The sequence below is a fragment of the Theropithecus gelada genome, chromosome 2, assembly GCF_003255815.1.
Source record: "Theropithecus gelada isolate Dixy chromosome 2, Tgel_1.0, whole genome shotgun sequence".
Lineage (NCBI taxonomy): Eukaryota > Metazoa > Chordata > Mammalia > Primates > Cercopithecidae > Theropithecus > Theropithecus gelada.
In genome coordinates, this window is record NC_037669.1 from 158221047 (window position 1) to 158242196 (window position 21150).

The 21150-nt window shown below is 50.5% G+C and overlaps 1 protein-coding gene across 4 annotated transcripts in view; it reads left to right on the plus strand.

The window, feature by feature from the left end:
* Window positions 1-465: 465 nt before the first annotated feature.
* RAB6B (RAB6B, member RAS oncogene family) overlaps window positions 466-21150 on the plus strand; it is a 68344-nt gene continuing 47659 nt past the window's right edge. For 2 of the 4 annotated variants that reach the window (XM_025374866.1, XM_025374870.1), the window contains exon 1: window positions 466-952. In XM_025374866.1, coding sequence (XP_025230651.1) covers window positions 883-952 — 70 coding nt within the window. In that variant the 5' untranslated portion in view covers window positions 466-882. Of the gene's footprint in view, window positions 953-10692; window positions 10824-21150 lie in introns of all 4 variants that reach the window. The other 2 variants (XM_025374867.1, XM_025374869.1) reach the window with 2 other exon arrangements.

Here is a 21150-nt window from a genome sequence, read left to right on the forward strand (position 1 = left end):
CCTCAAGAGGGGAGGGCGGGCTAGAAGCCACACGGGGCAAGAGTCGAGCTCCATCTGCGCCAAGTACGCCAGGTTTCCCTAGGTCTGCCCGCCCTGAAGCGCCTCGCCACACCCTGGCTCTCCCCCACCTTCGTTCCTTTCCGCCCTGTCGGACGACTGCGCTGTGCATCGGTGTCTCGCGAGGTGGAGGAAGGGACTGGCATCTAGGTTTAAAAGACCAGAAACAAATGTCCCCTGACAATTTCGTGTCATTTTCAGGATTCGAAAGAGGGGTGGAGTGAGAAAGACGCAGCGGGGCAGTGAGAGACTGTCCGACCCGGGGGCCTCTCAGGGGTACAGCGAGGAGGTTCTCTCCTGCCCGGGTGCGGGCTCGGGTGGGCGGGCGCACGCCCCCCAGCCCCGCAGCGCCGCGGGCCCCGCATGACATCAGAGGCTGGGGAGCGCGCAGAGCGCAGGCGCCGGCGGAGGAGGGAGGCGGGAGGGGGCCGACTGGCGCGGCTCTAGAGAGCGCTCCTCCGCCCCGCGCGCCGTCCCTGCGCGCCGTCCCTGCGCCCCGCTCCGCCCGCGCCTCTCTCCCAACGCCGCGCCTCGGGCGTAAAGAGCGCGCCCCTCGCACCGCAGCCAGTGCCGCCCGCAGCAGCCCAGCCCCAGCCTTCCTCCGCCTACTCCTCCCTCTCCTCCTCCGCCGCCGCCGCCACCGCCGCCGCCGGACACGCAGCCGCAGGCCGGGGCCGGGACGCAGCTGGGGAGTCAGGGACGCGCGCAGCCAGCCCTTCCCCCTCCGGCTCCCGCACCGCCGGCCGCCTCCCCTCGCCCTCCTCCTCTCCCCTCCCTGCTCCTTCGCTTTTTCCTCCTCCTCTCCCGGCCCCGGCTGCCAGCACCATGTCCGCAGGGGGAGATTTTGGGAATCCACTGAGAAAATTCAAGTTGGTGTTCCTAGGGGAGCAGAGCGGTAAGTACCCGGCTTAATCTCTTGGCTTGTTGCCGAGTCGACCCCCGCCGCCCAAGCGCCCACCCCATTGGGACCACCGGCCGCGGCTCGGAAAGGCCCCTCCGTGTCAGGATAGAGGAGAGGGACAGGGATGGGGAGGTCGGGGCCGGCTCGGGCGGGGTCGGACTGGGGAGGGGCCAAGGGTGAGGACGGAGGAGGTGCTGGCGCCCGGGGTGGAGGTGAGGGTGGGCTCTGGGTGGGGGGCCCGGGGTGCGGGTGCAGGTGCGGCGCCGCAGGGAGCTCGGAGGGCGGCGGCTGGCTCCGCCGCGCGGACCAGGGCGTGAAGGACCCGGGCTCGCTGGCTAGCTCACACTGCGGCACCGGCTGCGGGCGACCGCGCAGGTGGCTGGGTGCTGCCGGGGGTGGGGAGAGCGACGGGCGCCCCCCTTGGAGAACGAAGCGAAACTGGGGTCTGGCCGACCCCCACTCCGCTGCACTGGAGGGGGGTTCCCTGCGGACCCTGCCGGTAACCATGCGAAAGGGCACGTCCAGGCGCTGGGACAAATAGCCACCGGGGAGAAAAGACCGGCACCTGTCTCTGTTCCAAAGAGCGAGTGCAGGCCATGAGGGAACGGGGCGCCTACCTCCCCTATCTCACGTCCGACTGGGCACAGAAGGTTCTAGACCCGGTGCCCTTCGCCAGCGCTCGGTAGCCTCCTTGCTGTTCAGGGGTCTTGGCAATGACAGTGAAGGCTACCCCAACTCGAGGCGATTTGGGGAATGATACAGGGGCAGCTCACACCAAGAGGCTGTGAAGTCTGGCTCTGGGCAGAGAAAGGCCCAGGCGACACGCCCTGCCTTGCTTCCCAGCACTCCTCCTGAGAGCATCGGTGGATTCTTCCCACCCCCACCTCCCAGCTCACCGCCCTTCTTGGGGGAGGGGAGGTCACCGTGGCAGCCGGCCAGAGCTGGGGGAGGGGGAGACTGCTTCTCTGCTGCCTGGCTCCCTCCCCAGGAAAACATCTCTGAAAACCAGCTTGGTCCCGAGGCGGGAAGCCCAGATTGAAGAGCAGGGACCCCTCTGCCACCTGTAGGAAGGAGTGGCTTTCGGAGCATCCTTCCAGAGGCCTCTCGAATGGGGCTGCAGGGAGACAAACTGAGCTCTGGTCAGCTCTGCTCTGGGAGAAGGCTGTCCTTGCCGAGCAGGACCCCAGAAGGCTGTCCTTGTCGGGCAGGACCCCAGCTCTGGCTCTGCAGACCCTCTCTGACAAGGGGGTCCAAAAGAAAGGCAACTGTGGAAGGACTGGGTGGGCCATGAACAGTGCTACTGTGCTGTGTGTACATGAGGGTTATGGAGGTCATGTGACTGGCCCCTGTCTGCTGATGCTCATTGCCTGAGATGGATGATTCAGAGAAGGACGTTAGAAGGTAGTGTCCAGGCCCAATATGGAGATGGGTTTGGGGGCCAGGCTGGGTGTTTCAGAAGATCCTCTCAGCCAGCCAGCCAGCATTTGCCTTGGATTCTGATTGCCTGTTTTAGTAGATCCCAGTTTCATGGAGCTAACCATTCCCTGTGTCTGGAAGGGATTTTGGTGGTATTCACATCCCAGTGCTAGTCTCACCGGGCCTGGAGCCCTGGGAGATAACCTGTGGGGATCAGGCAGCCTGGGAGTTGAATTCTTAGCTGTGTTGCCTTTAGTAAAATTTGAGGCCTCTCTGTGACTCACTTTCTGTCTCTGAAAAATGGTTGAAGACAATTCTTTTACTTCTTCATGTTTCCTTAGTGCCTCTCAAAGTGCCTGGACCCTGGTAGGTTCTCAACAAACATTGATTGTTCTAAGTCTGCAAAAGCTTTAGAAAGGACTAGGAGTTTGGTGAATAAAGTGTCTCTGGTGAATTTGAGGGAACATCTGGGCTCCCTCAGAATTCCTGATGAACAGAGAGACCCCTGCTGGGCTCCACAGACCCCCTTTGCTCCCAGAAGCACAGAAATGATAGCTGAAGTCTAAGAAATGAACCCACCACTCTCCCACATGTTCAAATGGAAAGTCTGAGCCCCAGGGAACAGGGAGGCCTTGCCCAGAGTCCCATTGTGAGTTGCTAATACTTCTGGGCTGGAGCCTCACCTCTCGTTTCCAGTCCAATATTTTTCACTAGCGTGTCATTGTGAAGTAAGATGACCTTGAATTGGGGAAGCCAACAACTGGGGAGCCTCCCCAAGAGGGAGTTGGGTTGCTTCTGTACGGCCAGGCTTATAGCTGGGGCCTGTGACTGATAGGAATGCTGAGTAGTTGGTCAGGAGCAGGGTTGTGGGCCCTTGGAACATGGTCATTAGAGAATCACTGCTGTCAGCGAGATGGCTACTGGCATCTCACCTGGTGCCTTCTGTCAGGGAGTTCCAAGGCCCCGAAAAGCCTGTTTCCTGTTTCCACTTTGTTGCATCGTTAGTGGGTTGTTTTAGGTTTTACAGAGCTTTTGAGTTAGGTAGGGGACATGTGCGTCTCTAAGCCTCATGGGACGGGGAGTCACCTCCACAGCCGCTTCTTCCACCTTGCCTGCACAGTTTTGCATCTGTTGGTCATTTGTGCCAGCATTCTCTGCAGCCTGTGCAGTGGAGAGAGCCTCCTGAGGGCTGGCCCTCATGCTGGCCCTGGCTCTTTTTATATGACCTCAGAGTTCCTTTACCTTCTGTACATGGGGGACTTGGGCCCGCTGAGCTCAGCAGAATCTTTCAGAGCAACATGGGCTTGCCGATATGAGCCGAGTCCCCTGGAGATGGGCCAGGGGAAGGAGCTAGAGGGATGTGGCTTTATCTTATTTCCTGTGCCTAGCATAATGGTGGCTTTTCTCTAGGCTGGTGGGCAACGGCAGTGGATTTCCAAGAAGAGTGGCGTGCATGGACCAGGGGGTGGAGCACACCCTGGGCCAGATAATCCCGGGTGGACATCAGGTCTTTAAAGATATCAGGGAACTGGTTTAAATGGGAGGCCCTTGAGAAGCCGCTCTGGAGGAAATACCTCAAGCCGGTGAAAGAGCCCCCTCCTGGCAGCTGTCCCCCTGGCCCGTGGAAAATAGGCTGGGATTGTGGGGAGGGTGCTCTGGGTCCAGGGTGAGAGATTTCCTTGTGGCAGGGAGGCTGTGCAGTCCCACTGGTGCCAAATGGTTCTCTGGGCCACTGGATATGCCCTTTTGCTGATGGCAGTGGTAGGAGACATGGGGGGTGACATACATCAATCCCAACTGGGGCATTTGATGGCGTCCGAGAAGACAAGAAGGAGCAGGTGTCTGAGGAAGGAGAGTGGGCCTGTGGGACCCACATCTTCCTCCTAAGCTCTAATGGCATTCTGTCGGCTTTTAGGCCTCACTCGGTACATCTCAGTGTGTGTGGTGGGAAGGGAGGGTCAGGGATGTGTCTGTTATGCACTGTCTTCTGACCTCCCCTTCCCCAAGACTCTTCCAGCGAAAGCAGGAGGATTGGATGGAGATGTAAAAGCTCTCTCTGCTTTCCTAGCTGAGGCCAGCAGGCCAGTTTCTCGCTCTGACCAGCCACCTGCCTGCCCTGCCCCTGGCATTGTGCTGCTGGAGGTGCTGTCCATGTTGAGCATAATGTGAATAGCATTCCTTGGAGCTGTGCAATGAAGCGACCCTGCAGGCAGCTGCCTTTTTGTTGTTCTGTTGTTTAGTCATTTGTTCATGTATCCTTCCCTCCTGCTCCTTCTCTCTTCTGTCCTCCCTCTGTTACCTGTTTATTTATTTATTCTTTGAGCGTATTCCTGCCCTCCTGGAACTTCTAGTCCGCTGGGAACACAGACATTTGTGGATATAATTATAGTAAAGGTCTATGAGAGTCATGATGAGAGAAGAACAGCTGCTACTGGGGCCTAGAGCAGGGGCACCTGACCCGCCTCTGGGGGCTGCTGTCAGAGGCAGCTTCCGTAGGCTAGCAAGGGATGCTTCTATAGGCAGTAGGCTGCTACTACTTCGTCTTTGGGCTGTGTGTAGAAAGTAGGTCTTGGAACGAGCCCACCCTACCTCGAGGGCCTTGCCTGTTCTGTTCTGCTTTGTAGAAAGTACATGAGGTGGAGGTTCAGGAGGACAAGGGTGACTCTCAGGTATCTGGCTTGCTGGTACCGAGTAGGGGCTGTCCCTGCACTTTCAGCCCATTCCTCTGTGGTTAAGGGTTGATGATCATTCAGTGGCCCCCACTGCCTGGAAGGCTCACTCCTCTGCCCACAGCTTGACCCATCCTGACCCCTGCCCTCCCACTGGCCACACCATGGAACACCTGCCCTCCTGCAGGGAGCCCTTCATCGGCCTGGTAGATGTGCCAGCAGCCCCTCCTAGCAAGTTTCCTCCTCCCAGCAATTTCCAGACTTACCCGCTCTTAGGTGCTCACTTCCACTCCTGCTCCCCTGGGCTACCAGCTCGCCTGGCCACACATTGTGGCATAGCTTTGGTTTTCTCTGAACATTTCTTAAATACAATCATATGCTTCGCCATGACCTGTCTTCTGTTGTCTCTGTTAGCTAAGGATTTTAAAATGTTAACTTTTTCAGGTACAAAAACCGTAATTGAATTTTAAGCGTCTTCTGAGGACTATGTCTTAGTCATCATTTCACCCCTCCCCACCTGCAGGTGGTTTGTGCTTATTAAATCTCTTGATTTGAAAATGATGAGATTATCCTCGCTGTGTGAGATTTGCTGATGGCCCATCAGTAGATTAAAAGTGAAGGAAGTTGAGGTGGCTTTGAAATAGGATTCCTATTTCACATTCCTGACACCTGCTGCTTTTCAAGCCAGATTTTTTGACCAGCAATATCTAAGAATCTTTTCTGAAGGATTGACTCATTTAACCTTTTTTTTTTTTTTTTTTGAGATGGAGTCTTGCTCTGTGGCCCAGACTGGAGTGCAGTGGTGCAATCTCGGCTTGCTGCAACCTCTGCCTCCTGGGTTCAAGCGATTCTTGTGCCTCAGCCTCCCAAGTAGCTGGGACTACAGACCCACACCAATATGCCCGGCTAATTTTTGTATTTTTAGTAGAGATGGGGTTTCACCATGTTGGCCAGGCTGGTCTCGAACTTCTGACCTCAAGTGATCTGCCCACAGCCTCCCAGAGTGCTGGGTTTACAGGTGTGAGCCACAGCGCCCAGCTGGATCATTTAACCTTGGTCATGCCCACCTCACAGTTCATCTCAAAAAACCTGAAGTTCTTGGGGGCACTTCCTCATTCCTAGTGTCTGAAAAAATGCATGAGAACAATCAGACCACCAGAGGTGGAAAGGGACACACTAGACCTCAGCTTGCCAGAGCTCACTTTGAGATCTGGAAGAAATCACCCTGTTGCCCTGAGCCTTAGCTTCCTTCTCTTGATTTCTCTCCTCCCAATTTTTCTCCTTTCCTCAGTGGCTGGCGTAAGAAGGGGCACCGTTGTGGATGTTAGGTATAGACCCAGAACCTTTGCTTTTTTATTTGTTTAAAGAGATGTGCGTGAGTAGAGAGTCAGACAGACACCAGGATGAGAATTAACCTGGACTTGGTAGAAGAGGAAGGTGGCGCCTTTAATTTGATGATACATAGCAAGAGAACTTACCAGCAAAGAGAGAAACTCAGAATGTGTTCTGGCTGCATAGATGTAATAATAATTACTGTCTTTTGCATGATCTGATTATCATCATCATTTGCAGCCCCCAGATTATAATGAATCACATTAAATTATAACAAAATAAGGCTGGGCGCGGTGGTTCACGCCTGTAATCCCAGCACTTTGGGAGACCGAGGTGGCAAGGTGGGCAGATCACTTGAGGTCAGGAGTTCCAGACCAGCCTGGCCAACATGGTGAAATCCTGTCTCTACTAAGAAATACAAACATTAGCCGGGCATGGTGGTGCATGCCTATAATCCCAGCTACTTGAGAAGCTGAAGCAGGAGAATCGCTTGAACCTGGGAGGCGGAGGTTTCAGTGAGCCTAGATGGCACCACTGCAATCCACCCTGGGCAACAGAGCGAAACTCCGTCTCAAAATAAATAAATAAATAAATAAATATATATAAAAAAAACAAAACAACCTTATTGCCCTTTTGTTCCTGATTCTATCCCAAAAATCAGTCTATAAATATTTATCTTTATAGGTGTTGCCCCTACATTGCAAACTCACCGGGGACAGGCCCAAGGGTAGTAACATTTGTATCCCATCCAGGCTGTAGATTTCCCCTGTCCTCCCCACCCATGTCGTCCATTGTTGCCAAATGCATTAGCCATTGAATGTGTAGGGCTGTCTGGTTTCAGTGTGGATAATTTTGGGAAATTATTGGACAGAACCACTGGGGAAGGTAAGAGAAGGCTAGGCAGAACAGCAGAATTCGTAAACATTCGGGGTGGACTACCGGGAAAGCTGCCGGGCATTTTCTCTGCGTCTGCCATCCTTTTCCATTTCTCACCACAGGGAAGAGAAGCCAGGGGAGCTCTGGTTGAGGTTGCCAGGGAGAAGTACCAGACACGCCCTGAGATGGACAGCTTTTGTTAGGGCGGAAAGAGAGGCTGCCAGGAAATGGGGCTCCAAGCAGGGCCTGGGGACTGGAAGCCCCTGGGAACTTGGAATGGCAGGCCAGTCTTTGTTTCCTAGAACAAGGGAAGGAAAATGTGAAGACTCACAACTCCTAAGGACTCCTAGGATGTTCTTTACCATACCTTGGGGCTTGAGATTTCAAAATTGTTTTCATTATTTTCATAACTTTTGCCCAAACAAAGTAAGATCTTTTTTAAAAATATTGACTGATATACATAACTTAGCATTTTAATGAAGTGATTTATTTTTAGTAGAAAGACTTATTCTGATCTCTTGGTAACAAGGCCAGAGGGAGCCCAGGTGACCAGATCACATGCTCTGGGCCAGCCATCACCTGTCCCAAGGGGCTGACATACCTAAGGGACAGGTGCAAGTCCTGAGGAGGCAGATGATACCTCACCCCTGAGGGCAGAATAGACCTTTCAAAGCAAAGGTTACTTCCAGGAAACGCATAAAAAGAATGGCAGCCCGTGTCCTTCCTCACGTGAGTTCACTCACGTGGCATTTATTGAACATCCTCTCTGCCGGAGGCTCCACACAGGGCACTTTTTATCTTCCCAGCCACCCTGTGATGGATATGAGATCATCCCTGTTTTGTGGGTCAGGAGGCAGAGGCTCAGAGAGAGCTGGCCCTGCCGAAGGACTGTGAGTGTGGCAGAATTAGAATTCAGACCTAGGTCACTGTGAGAAACACAGTGGACTGTTGGACCTCTTGCCTTAAAGGCAGGCTCTGGCCCAGGACTGGAGTGGAGGAGACAGAAGAACACTGAGGTCTTCTGAACACGAGGTCTGCTGTGCATGACTTGTGGGGAGTGTTTGTGCCAAGCTCTTTGCTAAAGAGGAACCTGCGGGGCCCTAAGCAGGGAGGAGGGAAGCAGGGTCTCTGTGTGGGAGCTGCTGGAGCTGGTCTTGCACAGCAGGCACCCTGTTCTTCCATGGAATGAACTGTTTATTTGGGGTGCTTTGAAGGGAGTTGATAGAGCCTATGGGGGCAGCTAAATCCCCCCCAAGTCAGCCCTCAGCCCACTGCCATGGTTCTAGCTGAGAACTAATTACTAACCAGGGAAGAACCAATTAAACTAAATGGCTGGTTCCCACCTACTCTGGGGTAACCCTTTCCTGGCCACATCCTCCCTCCTGGCTTGGAGATACTAGGGCCCTGGAGACCCTGATTCTATCCCCGGTCTGCCACTGGCTGGCCGTATGTTGGATAAGCCCCAGCCCATCTCTGGCGTTTTCTGTGTATCCCCTCAAGGCTACTGGGCTGGGTGACCCCTTGGGCCAGTGGAGCTCTAACTCTGGTTCTGCAATTCAGTGCCAGCTCTGAGTATGAGGCCAAGCCAGTAACACTCCCAGCCTGGAGACAAGCATGCTGCTGGTGAGAGGGGCTGCAGGAGTGAGGTGTGGGATCAGGGGCTCTGCCGACTGTTGCCCCCAGAACTGCCCTGGGTCCCACATGCAGGATCCTCTCCAACCTACCACCTCCTCTCCTGGGAGGCCTTCCTGGCCCACCTACACCTTAGTGCAACCCGCCCTGGGGGCACAATGTGGGGGAGGGGCATGCTGGCTCCCCTCTCCTGATGATGTGCTTGGCTCTGGTTGCCAAGCAACAGGGATGGGGCTGTCCTGCACTTCTGCTTCCAGGAGGTGTTTCTTCCACACAGAGAGGAACCGTGATGAGGACGACAAGGCAGGTCACACATCCCAGGTGCTCCTAGCCCAGGGGCACCCCTTTCCACAGCCTGGTGGTAGGGGTAAGCTGGGAGGGCAGGGAAAGGGCAGAGCCAAGAGGGGTATATGGTGTCCCCAGCAGACCAAGGAGGGCTTGGAGACCCGGCTGCAGCTCCCACTCCTACCCCATCACCATAATGGTCCTCCTGCATCCTGAGCTTGCCCACCCTTCTGCTGAATGGATAGTGTTGGTATGCAGTGGCACCACCTGTGCTCATTTTCCTCACCTGTGCAGGAGGGTGATCATTACCTAGTTGGGGGTTCCAGGAAGATCAAGTGCATCTATACATGGCATGTGATTAAAGCTCACATGATAAACGCTCAGCTCGTTGTTAATGAAATAGTAACAGCAATCTCCATGTCCTCCCTCCTTGCAGAAGTAGGGTGCAAAGTTTTGAGAATTATTGATCATTTCTATATTGTGAACTGTGGGGTCCACATCCTCATGATCTGGCAGGAAGAGCTGCTCATCCCGTTTTATAAAGAAAGCGAAGGTCTGCCAGGTGAAGGCTTTTACACAGATGGCAGGACCCTTTGACTCCCTGGCCAGTGTTTTCCCCAGCTCCCCATCCCTGCTCAGAGACAGGCTGGCGAAAAGTGGGACAGACTCACCATGCCTGCTCGTCTGGGGCCACGAAAGCTGCTCAGGGGAAGAGCACTTCATCTTCACAGCTCTGTTACTTCCCCTAAGGAGCTCAGCCAGGGTGGACTATAAGGGCAGAGGCTTTGCAGCACTGGAGTTATATGCCTTCAGGCGTGTGAGGTCGGCAGTACTCGGCCCACAATAAGCAGGCAACAAATCTCAGCCAGTATTCAGATTAATATTACATACACAAGCAAGGCTGTGGGTGTGATGTGCTTGGAGGAGTCAGGGAAGGCTTTCCGGAGGAGGTTTTGCATAGTGAGCAGGAACTCACCAGCAAACAAGGGGAGGCATTGAGGGCAGAGGGCCTGGCCGTGCCCAGGCAGTGAAAGGCTTGGGGCTTCTGGGGAATCGGGTGTGGTTCAGGGTGGTGGGATTCTGGTGCAGGTGGGGAAATGGTGGTGGGAGGAGGAGTTGAGCCTAGAGGAGTCATTAGGGTCAGGCCCTGGAGGACCTCCCTGCAGGCAGTGGGGATCCACTGGAGAGTTTTGACCCAGAGGGACATGCCCATGGATTAGAAGGTGAAGGCAGAATGTGGTCTGATTGGAGGCAGCAGATCCAGGTGGCTGAACTATGTCAGAACAGAAACATTCCGAGGATGGAATTTATAGAGAGGGCTTGTAAACCTAAGCTTCCTTCCAGTTCTGAAGCTCAGCTCTACTGCAGATGTATATTTTCTTGATTCTTTCTCTTAGAGTGAGGCCTCAGGAACAATGAAGGATTGTAAGGGAGGGACTGTTGTCTCTCTCTGCAAGGCCACACTGTACCCAGATGGACCAAAGCTAGCCCATTTAAGCTCCCCTGTCCATCCTATCTCCACAGTGCCCTGGGTTCGCAGACAGCTGTGGCCTTCCATGGGTGTTCTGCGGGACTGTTGGCAGCCCTTCTGGACTCCTCCCCCTCTGCTACCTGCTCAGGTTGGATGTGGCATATGACTAGAAACTGGCCACTGGGTGTGTGAGCCCCCCTATCCTCTGGCCATTGGATGTGTGAGCCCCTGTCCTCTGGCTGTTGGGTGTGTGAGTCCCCCATCCTCTGGTAATTGGGTGTATGAGCCCCCGTCCTCTGGTAATTGGGTGTGTGAGCCCCTTGTCCTCTGGTCATTGGTGTGTGAATCCCCCGTTCTCTGGTCATTGGTGTGTGAATCCCCCGTCCTCTGGTTATTGGGATATGTGAGTCCCCCGTCCTCTGGTTATTGGGATATGTGAGCCCCCCGTCCTCTGGTTATTGGGATATATGAGCCCCCCGTCCTTTGGGCACTGGGTATGTGAGCCCCCCCATCCTCCGGTCATTAGTTATATGAGCCCCTCTGGCCCTGTTATGCAGCCTCCTGTCCCTCCCTGTCTCACTGGACTTCTCTTCTCGTGGACACTTGATCACTTCCTTTGCTTTCTTGGATATTTTCCCCTATGCCTGTCTGCTGGATTTCATCACCCCAGCAAGCTCCAGAGTCCCCTAGGACTTGAGAGAGAGCAGCATTGTAGAGGGGAGTGCCCCTTTCCATGCCTTGGAGAACAGAGACCTATCTTAAGCTGGCTGCACAAAAAGCTACGGCTGAAAGCCGGGGGGCCAGAGTGGAGGCAGGGACTGCCGTTTTGAACCCTCCCCTAACCCAGAGAGGGCAGCCTGTTCAGGCCAATTGGTGCAGACCCTTGCTCACGGGTCAGCTCGTGATCTACCCTAAGGCTTGAAACCCCACCTTCCAAAGGCCTGATGACTTTTGCTCCCTAACCTTCCTGTGCTTCTACACAGGCATTGCCCATTGGAGGTTACTGAGCACCACCTGGGTGTTCCTTTGCCAGTGCAGCTGGTGCATGGAGTAATCCTAATTTTGCAGCATCAGTGGTTATAGCATTTTTCAGTTACCACCCTTGGCCTCTTTGAGCAGTGCCAGGTTGTCTGTGAGTTCAGGGTGGGTAAAGAGAACTGCCCCCTCATCTTGGTGCTCAGCAGAGGTGGCTCTTCTGCCTGAAGCAGCTGGCCCAGAGAAAGACTGGTTTGGAAAGCTGGGCCACAAACAACTCAGCCCAGCTTTGACCTGTTCCACCCTCCTCTGGTCCCTCCATTTCTCCCAACCGTGGAGCAGGCAGGAGGAGAACCATTCTGGCTCAGGATTGGAGAGCAGCACCTTTGGCCTGTGCGCCAGAAACAAGTCCCTAGAGATAAGGAAAACCTTTCTCTCTGGGAGTGGCTGTGCTAATTCTGAGAAAGGAAGAGAAAATGTTCTCTTCTGACCTTGTTTGTGAGTGGGAGGAATAAACACTGCATAGACTAAACAGTAAGTGAGGCACTTAGAACGCGTTTCTTGTTTCTTTCCCCTGTCCAGTAAAGGGGGAGGGCTAAGAGGGCAAACAGGGGAAGCAAGGGGCACTGGAGAAGAGAGATCTACAGAAGTGCTGAGACCAAAGGGAGAGGCTCACAGACACTGCTTCCTACCAGACCTAGACGGGGGCTTGTTGGCTATGCACAGGGTCCTTGGGAGCCAGGGTAGGTCAAGCTCCAGGCGGGGTGCTGTCCATCCCAGGGTTCTGACCAAATTTAATTAAAGGTAATTAAAGGCTGGAGGTTCCCGTGGAGCCACTGATGAGTATGGGGGCACAGGACGATGTGACCAGTTCTGTGTTTGCGTGGAAGACAAGATGAGGAGCTCCAGCCCAGCAAAGCAGGGGGAATGAAAAGAGAGAAAGGCTCTTACCTTACCTTGGAGGTTGAGGGAGGGTTTTTTTCCAGCACACTGCCTCTGTGCTGCCAGCACTGGCTTTGAGGAGCAGACTGAGCTTTGTTCTTCCTCCCCAAGGCTGTCTGGCTCTGCCCCACCCTGCCCAGGGTCTGGGAACAGACCCTGAAGTTTCCAGACTGTCTCTGGGCTGCTGCGAGTAGAGTCAGGGCTTGGCACTGGGTAATCTTCGTCTGGTTCTGCACTTCTCAGAACAGAGAAAACCTCCAAGGGTTTCCTTAGGGGGAGAAACCACTCCCAAATTATCTTAGGGATATTAACAAATCCTACTTGTAGCACCAGGATCTGGAAATTCTCCCCTGATTCTGATTCATTAAATGCCCTCTCCGTCCCCTACATTCAACCCAAACACTGCGGCCTGCTGCCCAGATTAGAAGTGAACTGGAGACCTGAAGAGGTACCTAGCCTAGCTGCCTGACCCTGGCTCTCACCCGTCTTTATCAGAAGAGGATAGCATCCCAGATGTTGGGCCAGAAGAACTCAGCTCGTCTCCTGCCTCTGTCATGTAGCAAGAAGTCCACTCTTAGCTGGAGGTGTGGTCTGGGCAGCTGTGTCTGCTGGTCCTTCCACCTCTGCCTGGGGGAGGGCTGGGTGCAATGTGGGAGAACTGGATGGAGCAGCATGCAAATGCCCAGTGAAGTACACAGGCAGGACTCAGCCTCTGCCCCGGCCAGCTAGGAGCGCTTTAGTCTTAAGGCAGAGACCGGTGAGGTTTTCTTCCAGGTGATTAGCCGAGTTTGCCACAGTAGGAGAAAAGGCAGAGGTGTAGTAAAGAGTAAAGGCTGCATCTCTTAGGAACCTGACTGTGAGATGGTGTGGTAGACACAACCTAAGGTGACCCCAGGTGAGTCACACCCTTGCGCAGGCTCCTCTCCTGAGTGCTGATGGAATTTGTGACTTCCTTGTAGCAAATATAGTGTGGCAAAGGTGATGGGTGGCGTTCCTTTCATCAGTTTATGTGGCAGAGGTTCAAAGGTGATGGGATAGTCCCTCCCATGATTATGTTTCTTTATGAGACTCCTCTTGCTGGCCTTGAAGAAGTAAGCAGCTCTGCTGGGAGAGGGCCTGTGAGGGGGTCATGTGGCAGGGGATGTGGGTGGCCTTCAGGTAATAAGAGCAGCCCCTGGGGGAAAGTCCTACAACCACAAGGAACCAAATTCTGTCAACAAGCACACAAGCTTGGAAAATGACTCCCTGATCCAGAAAGAAATGTAGCCCAGCTGACACCTCGATTCCATCCTTGTTACATGCTGAGCAGAGGACCCAGTTAAGTCATGTTCAGACTCCTGACCCATGGAAACTGTGACATAATAAATGTATTAATATATTGTTTTAAGCCACTGAATTGCTGGTATTTGCGAATACAGATAACTAATACAGATGGGATGAAGATTTTAGAGGAAGGTGACACCTGAGATGGTCTCATTTTACACATAAGGAATTGGAGTGTCCAGGAGGAGCTGAGACCTGTCCCAGGTTAAGTAGCCAGCCTGGTCCAACCCATGAAGCACTCACTGGGGTCAGGCCCTGGTTCTTGATCTGCTATTGTTCTTTCTTCCTGTTCTGTCTTTGTGTTCTGAGTAAACCTTCTTTCTAGGCCTCATATTTTTCCTCTGTGGCATGCAGGGCTAGACCAGACATTCTGTAGGCCCTTCTTGTCATGACCTGGTTTTCTGGGGCTACTCTGATCATCTGTGATCCTTCTAGAAGCTGGGCTTCCAGACTTTAGTGTGGTTCACTCTCTGCTGCTCCTTGGCACTTCCCATGTTGTGTGTTTCCATTTGGGCCTCATGACATGGGTACACATTGGTAAGCCTTCTGGGCTCAGATTAGTGGCAAAAGCAGGTGTAAGAAGAGCAGTCTCTGAGATCTGCGCACCAAAAGAGATAGCGTCTGGCCCTGACCCTGGTGCTATAGATCCTGGGCAAGCGGCCCCTCTTCTGTGGCTGCTCTTCGCATCTCCTCTGACAAGATCAGCTACAGTCTCCTCTGTGGCTCGTCTGTGGTGCTGCTTTTGAGAAGGGCTAACCTTAGGGACCGAGAGCTTGCAGCATGGGGACGGGTGAGCCTGGCCACCATCTCCTTGCCCTGGTGCCCAAGCATCCAAGTCCAGGGGGGCATATGTGGACATTGACATAGCTCCCCTTGATCCATCCCCCAGCCTAGCCCTCTGGTGACCCTGATGCCTGACCAGCAGTCTCTGTCCTTAAGGGCTAGAGACACAGTGGGCCCCCTGGCCTGCTGGGTGGTCCTGTGCCTACTCCCAGGCCCAGGGTCCTTGGGATCTAACGTGCATTTTCCACCCCAGAGTCAGTGGTCTTCATCTCTAAACTTCACTGGGAAGGCCATCCCTACTCTCAAATCAATCCTGAGCAGGTGACATTGAGTCCTTCTAGGGACAGGAGGAGGGTTCTTTCTGTTGACTGAATGAGGAGGTCTAGAAATTCACTCTGCGCTTTGTGCTGCCCTCACCACCTGGCTCTGCAGGGGCAGGGGCAGAGGCTGGGCCTGTGCCCTCCTCCTTCTTGGCAAAGCAGAAAGGTTGAGCAGCAGTGAGCAGGCTGTGTGAGGGTGTATGGAAGGACAGGAAGAGAGGCTGGGGCTGCAGAAGTGCAGGGACAGCTCCCTATGTTCATGGAGACCACAGGACCTCCTGGGTTAGCAGGTCAGCACTACGGCTGCCAAGGCCAAGAGTTCTTCTGAGAAGGGGATGGGCATCTGGGATGATGCCTTGCCTACATCAGCCTGCAGTCTGGAGTCCTCCTTCCACTTGCCTGAGCAAGCTTGGTCTCATGGCCAGGCCACAGCTGTGTCATCATTGGTGGGGGTTATGGGCCCGTTGGCCTTGTCACAGGCCTCTGACTGGATCTCAGCTGACAACCTGGGAAACACAAGCTTTGCTCTCAGTACTCTGTCTACTCATTCTCCCTGCCTCAGCCTTCTTTTCCTATTACTGAGTCTTTTAACATCATCACTACCAGCAGTTAAGCCTTGAGTATCAAAGCATGTACATTACTTTGCCAAACTCCGTGCTGGTTGAATGGGCCAAGACTTCCTATCTGTTAAATAAGCTACCAAATTACATTAATACCAGCCTTGTCAAAGATCAGATGGTGGTGGGAATTTAACTTCCTCCTTCTCTACAACATACACATACTCACTATGAATTAATTCTTCACAGCACCCATGCAACTGCTCAAATGCACAGGCAGGATTGGCCTGTGTAGGGTCTGGCCAGAGTTGGGTTGAGCCTCAAACCAATTGAAATAGACTGTATTCTGCCTGCTCCAGTCTAGCTCTCCAGGGAAGCTATGGCAGAGGGTAACTGTGTATGCTAAGGATGTAGACTCCTGTTCTCTGAGCTCTAAGAGGAGGGAGTGTGGCTAGCGCTCAAAGCTAGCTGGTGCTGGTGCTAAGCTCTTAGGTTCAGGTGGAGAGATCCTGCTCCTTTTTGAAATTGCCAAGGGTATGTGAGAAGGCTCAGCAAGGCAGAGAGGATTCAGAACATGAGTGGGCTAACCACAGAGGTATACAGTCTATACAAGCTGTTTGGTCAGATCTCAGGTGGTTTTCAAGTAACCCTGAAGGTATTGCCCTTGACTGTCAGTCCTCATAGCTAAGACACCGGGGGAACTAGAGTTCTTACCCACACCAGGGCCTTTGGTGCCTGCTGAGTTGAGCAAGTACACATGTGTATATATGCGTACTTGCATTCTTGTCTGTGCATGTGCACACATGGTGGTTACACATGGACCCCGGCCACTGAATTGATTGAGCCAGGCTTTCTCTATCTCCTGGCCTGTGATTGGAGGCGCACATAGCCGTTCTGCAGTGCCCAGCTAAGTCCTAGTCCTTCGTGAATCCTGAGTTGATGCCAAGTACAGTTATATTCCAGTTCCTTAGGAAAATTTCATGCTGACCAGAATGTTTAATTAGTCAGAATAAGCCATTTTCTGAATGTGCCAGGAATCTAAGAAACATGGATGTGTGCACGTAATTAAAGTAATTACCATTTTTTCTTAAACTTTTTATTTTGACTGACGTTTAGGATTGGACAAAGACTTTACATATGCCTTTCACCCAGATACCCTGAATTTTAACTTGTTACTGCTTTCATAGAATTCATAACAATTCTGTGAGATAGGCATTTTTGTCCTTATTGGATGTAGGAAGAAAGCTGAGCCTCAGAGAGAATAGGAACTAACCCAAGATCACACAAGAAATGAGTGGCAGAGCCAGGATTAAAACCTAGGTCAGTCAGACTTTAGTGCACATGCTGACCACATGTGATCTAAGTGTGAATGTGCAGGTATACTGCTCCTTCTGCCCAAAGAGCTTTCTTTCTTGTATTATTGATGTGTTAGCAGTGAATTGTCTCAACATATGCCTTTATTTCACCTTCATTTTTGAATGATTTTTGCTAGGTATAGAATTCTATGTTGACAGTGTTTTTCTTTTAGTGTTTCAAAGGTGGTACTTCATTTTCTCCCAGTGTGTGTAGCATCTGACAGTGTAACAGATATTTCTCTATGTTTTCTTAGGTCTGTGATCTAATATATTGTTGTAATTTTGTTTAAATAGTCAGTTATCCTTTAAAGAGACTCAAATAATAAGAGAAAGATCTTACATACCCATGTAGTGACCATTTCCTGTGTTCATCATTCCATTGTATAAATCCGCATTTCCATCTGGTTTCATTTCACTTCTTCCTGAAGGACTTTCTTTAACATTTCTTGTTGAGAGGGTCTGCTGGTGATGAATTCTGTCAGCGTTTGTATGTTTGAAAAAGTCTTCATCTCACCTTTGCTTTCAAAAGATGTTGTCCCTGGACATAGAATTATAGGTTAACAGGTTTTTTTCTTTCAGTACTTTATAGATACTGCACCATTGTCTTCTTGCTTGCATTGTTTCTGAGGAGAAATCTACTGTCCTTTTTTTGTTTGTTTCTCTGTACATAATGTGTCTTTTTTTTCTCTGACTACTTTTATGATTTTTTTCTTTATCACTGACTATGCAATTTGACTATGATGTGCCTTGCTGTAGTTTCCTTTATGTTTCCTGTGCTTGGGGTTTTTGAATCTGTGGATGTCTAGTTTGCTTTAATTTTGGAGTATTTTCAGTCATTTCTTCAAGTATTTTTTCTGTCACTGCCTCTCCCTTCATCCTTTGAAGACTCCAATTACATGGATGTTAGACCACTTGACATTATCATGGAGCTTACTGGTGTTCTGATCATTTATTTTCATTCTTTTTTCACCATGTTTCACTTTAGGTAATTTTTATTACTGTCTTCAGGTTCATTGATCTTTTCTTCTGCAACATCTAAGCTGTCTAATCATGTCAGCCAGTAGTTGTTACCTCTGGAAGTTTGATTTGTGTCTTTGAAAGTCTATTTTTCTCCCCTGTGTAACTTCTTAAACATATTATACTATATGTTGTTATACTAAGATATAGCATATAACATATATACTATATATAATAACTAAGTTATATATAATATATAGTAACTAAGTTGTATATAATATAATATGTAACAGTTATATGTAAGAACTATTTCTTAATATCTTTATCTGCTAATTATAACATCTCTGTCAGTTTAGGGTTGGTTTCAGTTGATTGTTTTTTCTCCTCTTTATGAGTCTGTTTTCTTTTTTACATGCCTGATAATTTTTTATTGGATATCAGACATTGTGATTTTGCCATGTTGTGTGTGGATAGTTTTTCTATTCCCATAAATATTCTTAAGATTTGCTAGCTGTGGCCAGAGTAGGGCTCAGTATATGGCTAATTATTACCCACTATGAGGCCCCGCCCTTCTGAGAACTCTCCCCAGCATCCCGTGAATGATGAGACTTTCTGCTGTGGCTGCTGGGAATGAGCACTGTCTGCAGGCTGGTGTGGATGCCAAGCACTGTTTCCTCTAGTCCATTTGGGCAGTCTTTCCCCAGTCTCAAGTAGTTTCCTCATACACATTTGCTGATCAGTGCTCAGCTGAAGGCTTGAGGGAAACCCTGTGCAGGTCTCCGCAATTCCCTTTCTGCGCCTCCCTCCTCTCTGGTATTCCATCTTCTGAACTCTAGCTGCTGTGTTTTCTCTGAGCCTCAGCCCTATCCTCTCAACCTAGGGTGTCCACTGGGTTTCACCTGGGTCCCCACTCCCTGTGCTGTGGCCTGAAATTTTCTGAGGGCAGTAATCTGTGGGGCTCCCCTCCTTTGTTTCGTGTATCTCAGGGGTCATCATTGCCTAATATCCAATGACTTGAAAATTGTTGTTTCATGTACCTTGTCTGTCTTTTGGTCGTTTCAGGTTAGAGGCTAAATCTGGTCCCTGTTACTCCATTTTGACCAGAGCTAAAGTCTTGGGACTTTTGTTTTATTGTGTATTCATTTGTTTGTAGGGAACATCAGTCTGGGCAGGCAGTGTTGTGTGGTCTGGTTTATCAGCCTTGATTTTCATCTGGGATGTTCATCCAGTTGACTGTATAAATGTGTAGACTTCCCCTTTAAGTGGCAACAAAATTTCTGCACTCCAGACTCTTTTTGAGAACTTTCTGCTGCCCAGCTCTTATAAAAAGCTCAATATTGGCAATTGATGTAGTTTAATCTCCTGAACACTGTGAATCTTACTGTCGGTCGTGCTTCTTTTTTTCCCCTTTGGCTTCCGGAGAGCTTAGACAATTTCTTAGTCTAACTTCAATAATTAGGGAAGATTTTTCAAGATTTTTTTTTGTAAGCAAATTTTTGGTCTAGCTTTCTCTTTTTAGCTTACATAACTTTTGCCTTATATTTTATCTCTCTCGGCATTTGTAGTTGTGAATAAGAGAGAGAAACTGTCTCTATCCAGCAGATTTGAGCAAACAGTGAATGTATTAGAGGAATGATTGGGAAGTTCATAGAATCCGTGGGAGGGTCAGAGGTCTGGGCTTGGAGCAGCAGCCCGAGTCATATAGAACTGGTCCAGGGGAAGACGCAGCTCCTATGATGGGTTCTGGCAGGTGCCATTGTTGAAACGCACATCATGGCTGCCCCTGAATTTAGAATCCAGAGGAATTCTCTGTCTCACCAGATTCATGTCAGTTGAGTCTGGTAGTCTTGCGTGAACATCTGTTGGGAGAAGGCTCAGTTATGTGCCTACAAAATAGCTGTAAAGGAGGCTTCTACACTGGGGAGAATGGTTTTGGACCTCCCCAAACACAGTAGGGGTATTCAGAGGGACTAGGAGGCTATTCATTGTTTTGATATATAGCTACTTTATTCTGATACTATTTTAAATAATTATGTTTTCAAATCTTATTTTCATGAGTCATAAGTACAAGTACTCCTTGTGCACAGTAGTTGCATTCCAGATAGCACTGCCTCTCCCTCCACACCAGTGCATTCGGTTCGCCTCTGCCTGATTTTGAAGCTGGGGTTGACTCTTGGCTCCAACATTTCTTGGGGTAAGGTAATGGGATGCATTCTGTGGGCAGCGTAGCCCAAGTCATTAGTCCTCACAGCAGACTTGACTGTAGCAGGTAGGGAAATGGATTGTCCCTAGTGCCCTGAGCATCTGCTTCAGGCTGGGGGCAAGAGGAAATCTCAAGTCAGGTATGGACTCTCAGTTTAGAAGCCCCAGGACCGGGATGATTTGCAGTGTCCTGAGAGCTCCGGAGGCTCTGCGGGAGGATGGAAGGACTGAGGCCAAGACTGATGTGCAGGCTGGGCCTGGGGGCTTTGGAACGTGAAGAAGAAAAGCTGGAAATTTCAAGTATACATTATTATTAATTGGAGTCACCGTGCTGTATAGTGGGTCTCCAGAACTTACTTCTCTTATAACTGCAAATTTGCACTCTTTAATCAGCATTTCCCCACCTCTGACCCCTGGTAACCACCCTTCTACCCTCTGTTTGTATGAGTTCTACTTTTTTAGTTTCCACATATAAGTGAGATAATGCAGTATTTGTCTTTCTGTATCTTGTCGAGTAGATCTTAAGTATTCTTATCACACACATACCTACAAACATGTAATTATGTGAAGCAATTAATATGTTAATTAGCTTGATTGTGGTGATCATTTCACAATGTATATATAGTCATGTGCTGCATAGCAGTGTTTTGGTTAATGACAGACCACATATATGAAGGTCGTCCCATAAGATTATAATGGAGCTCAAAAATTCCTATTTTTGCCTATTCCTATTCCAAAGATTGCCTATGCTATACTTTATGTTGTTATTTTAGAATGTACACCTTCTACTTGTTTTTTTTGAAAAAGGTAACTGTAACACAGCCTCAGGCAGGTCCTTCAGGAGGAATTCCAGAAAGCAGTATTGTTATCACAGGAAATGACAGTGCCATGTGTGTTACTGCCCCTGAAGACCTTCTGGTGGGAGACGTGGAGGTGGAAGACGGCGATGTTGGTGATCCCGACCCCATGTAGGCCTAGGCTAATGTGTATGCTTGTCTCTTAGTTTTTAACAAAAACGTTTAAAAAGTAAAAAAAAAAAATTTAATAGACAAAAACATATAGAATAAGGATACAAAGAAATAATTTTTGTATAGCTG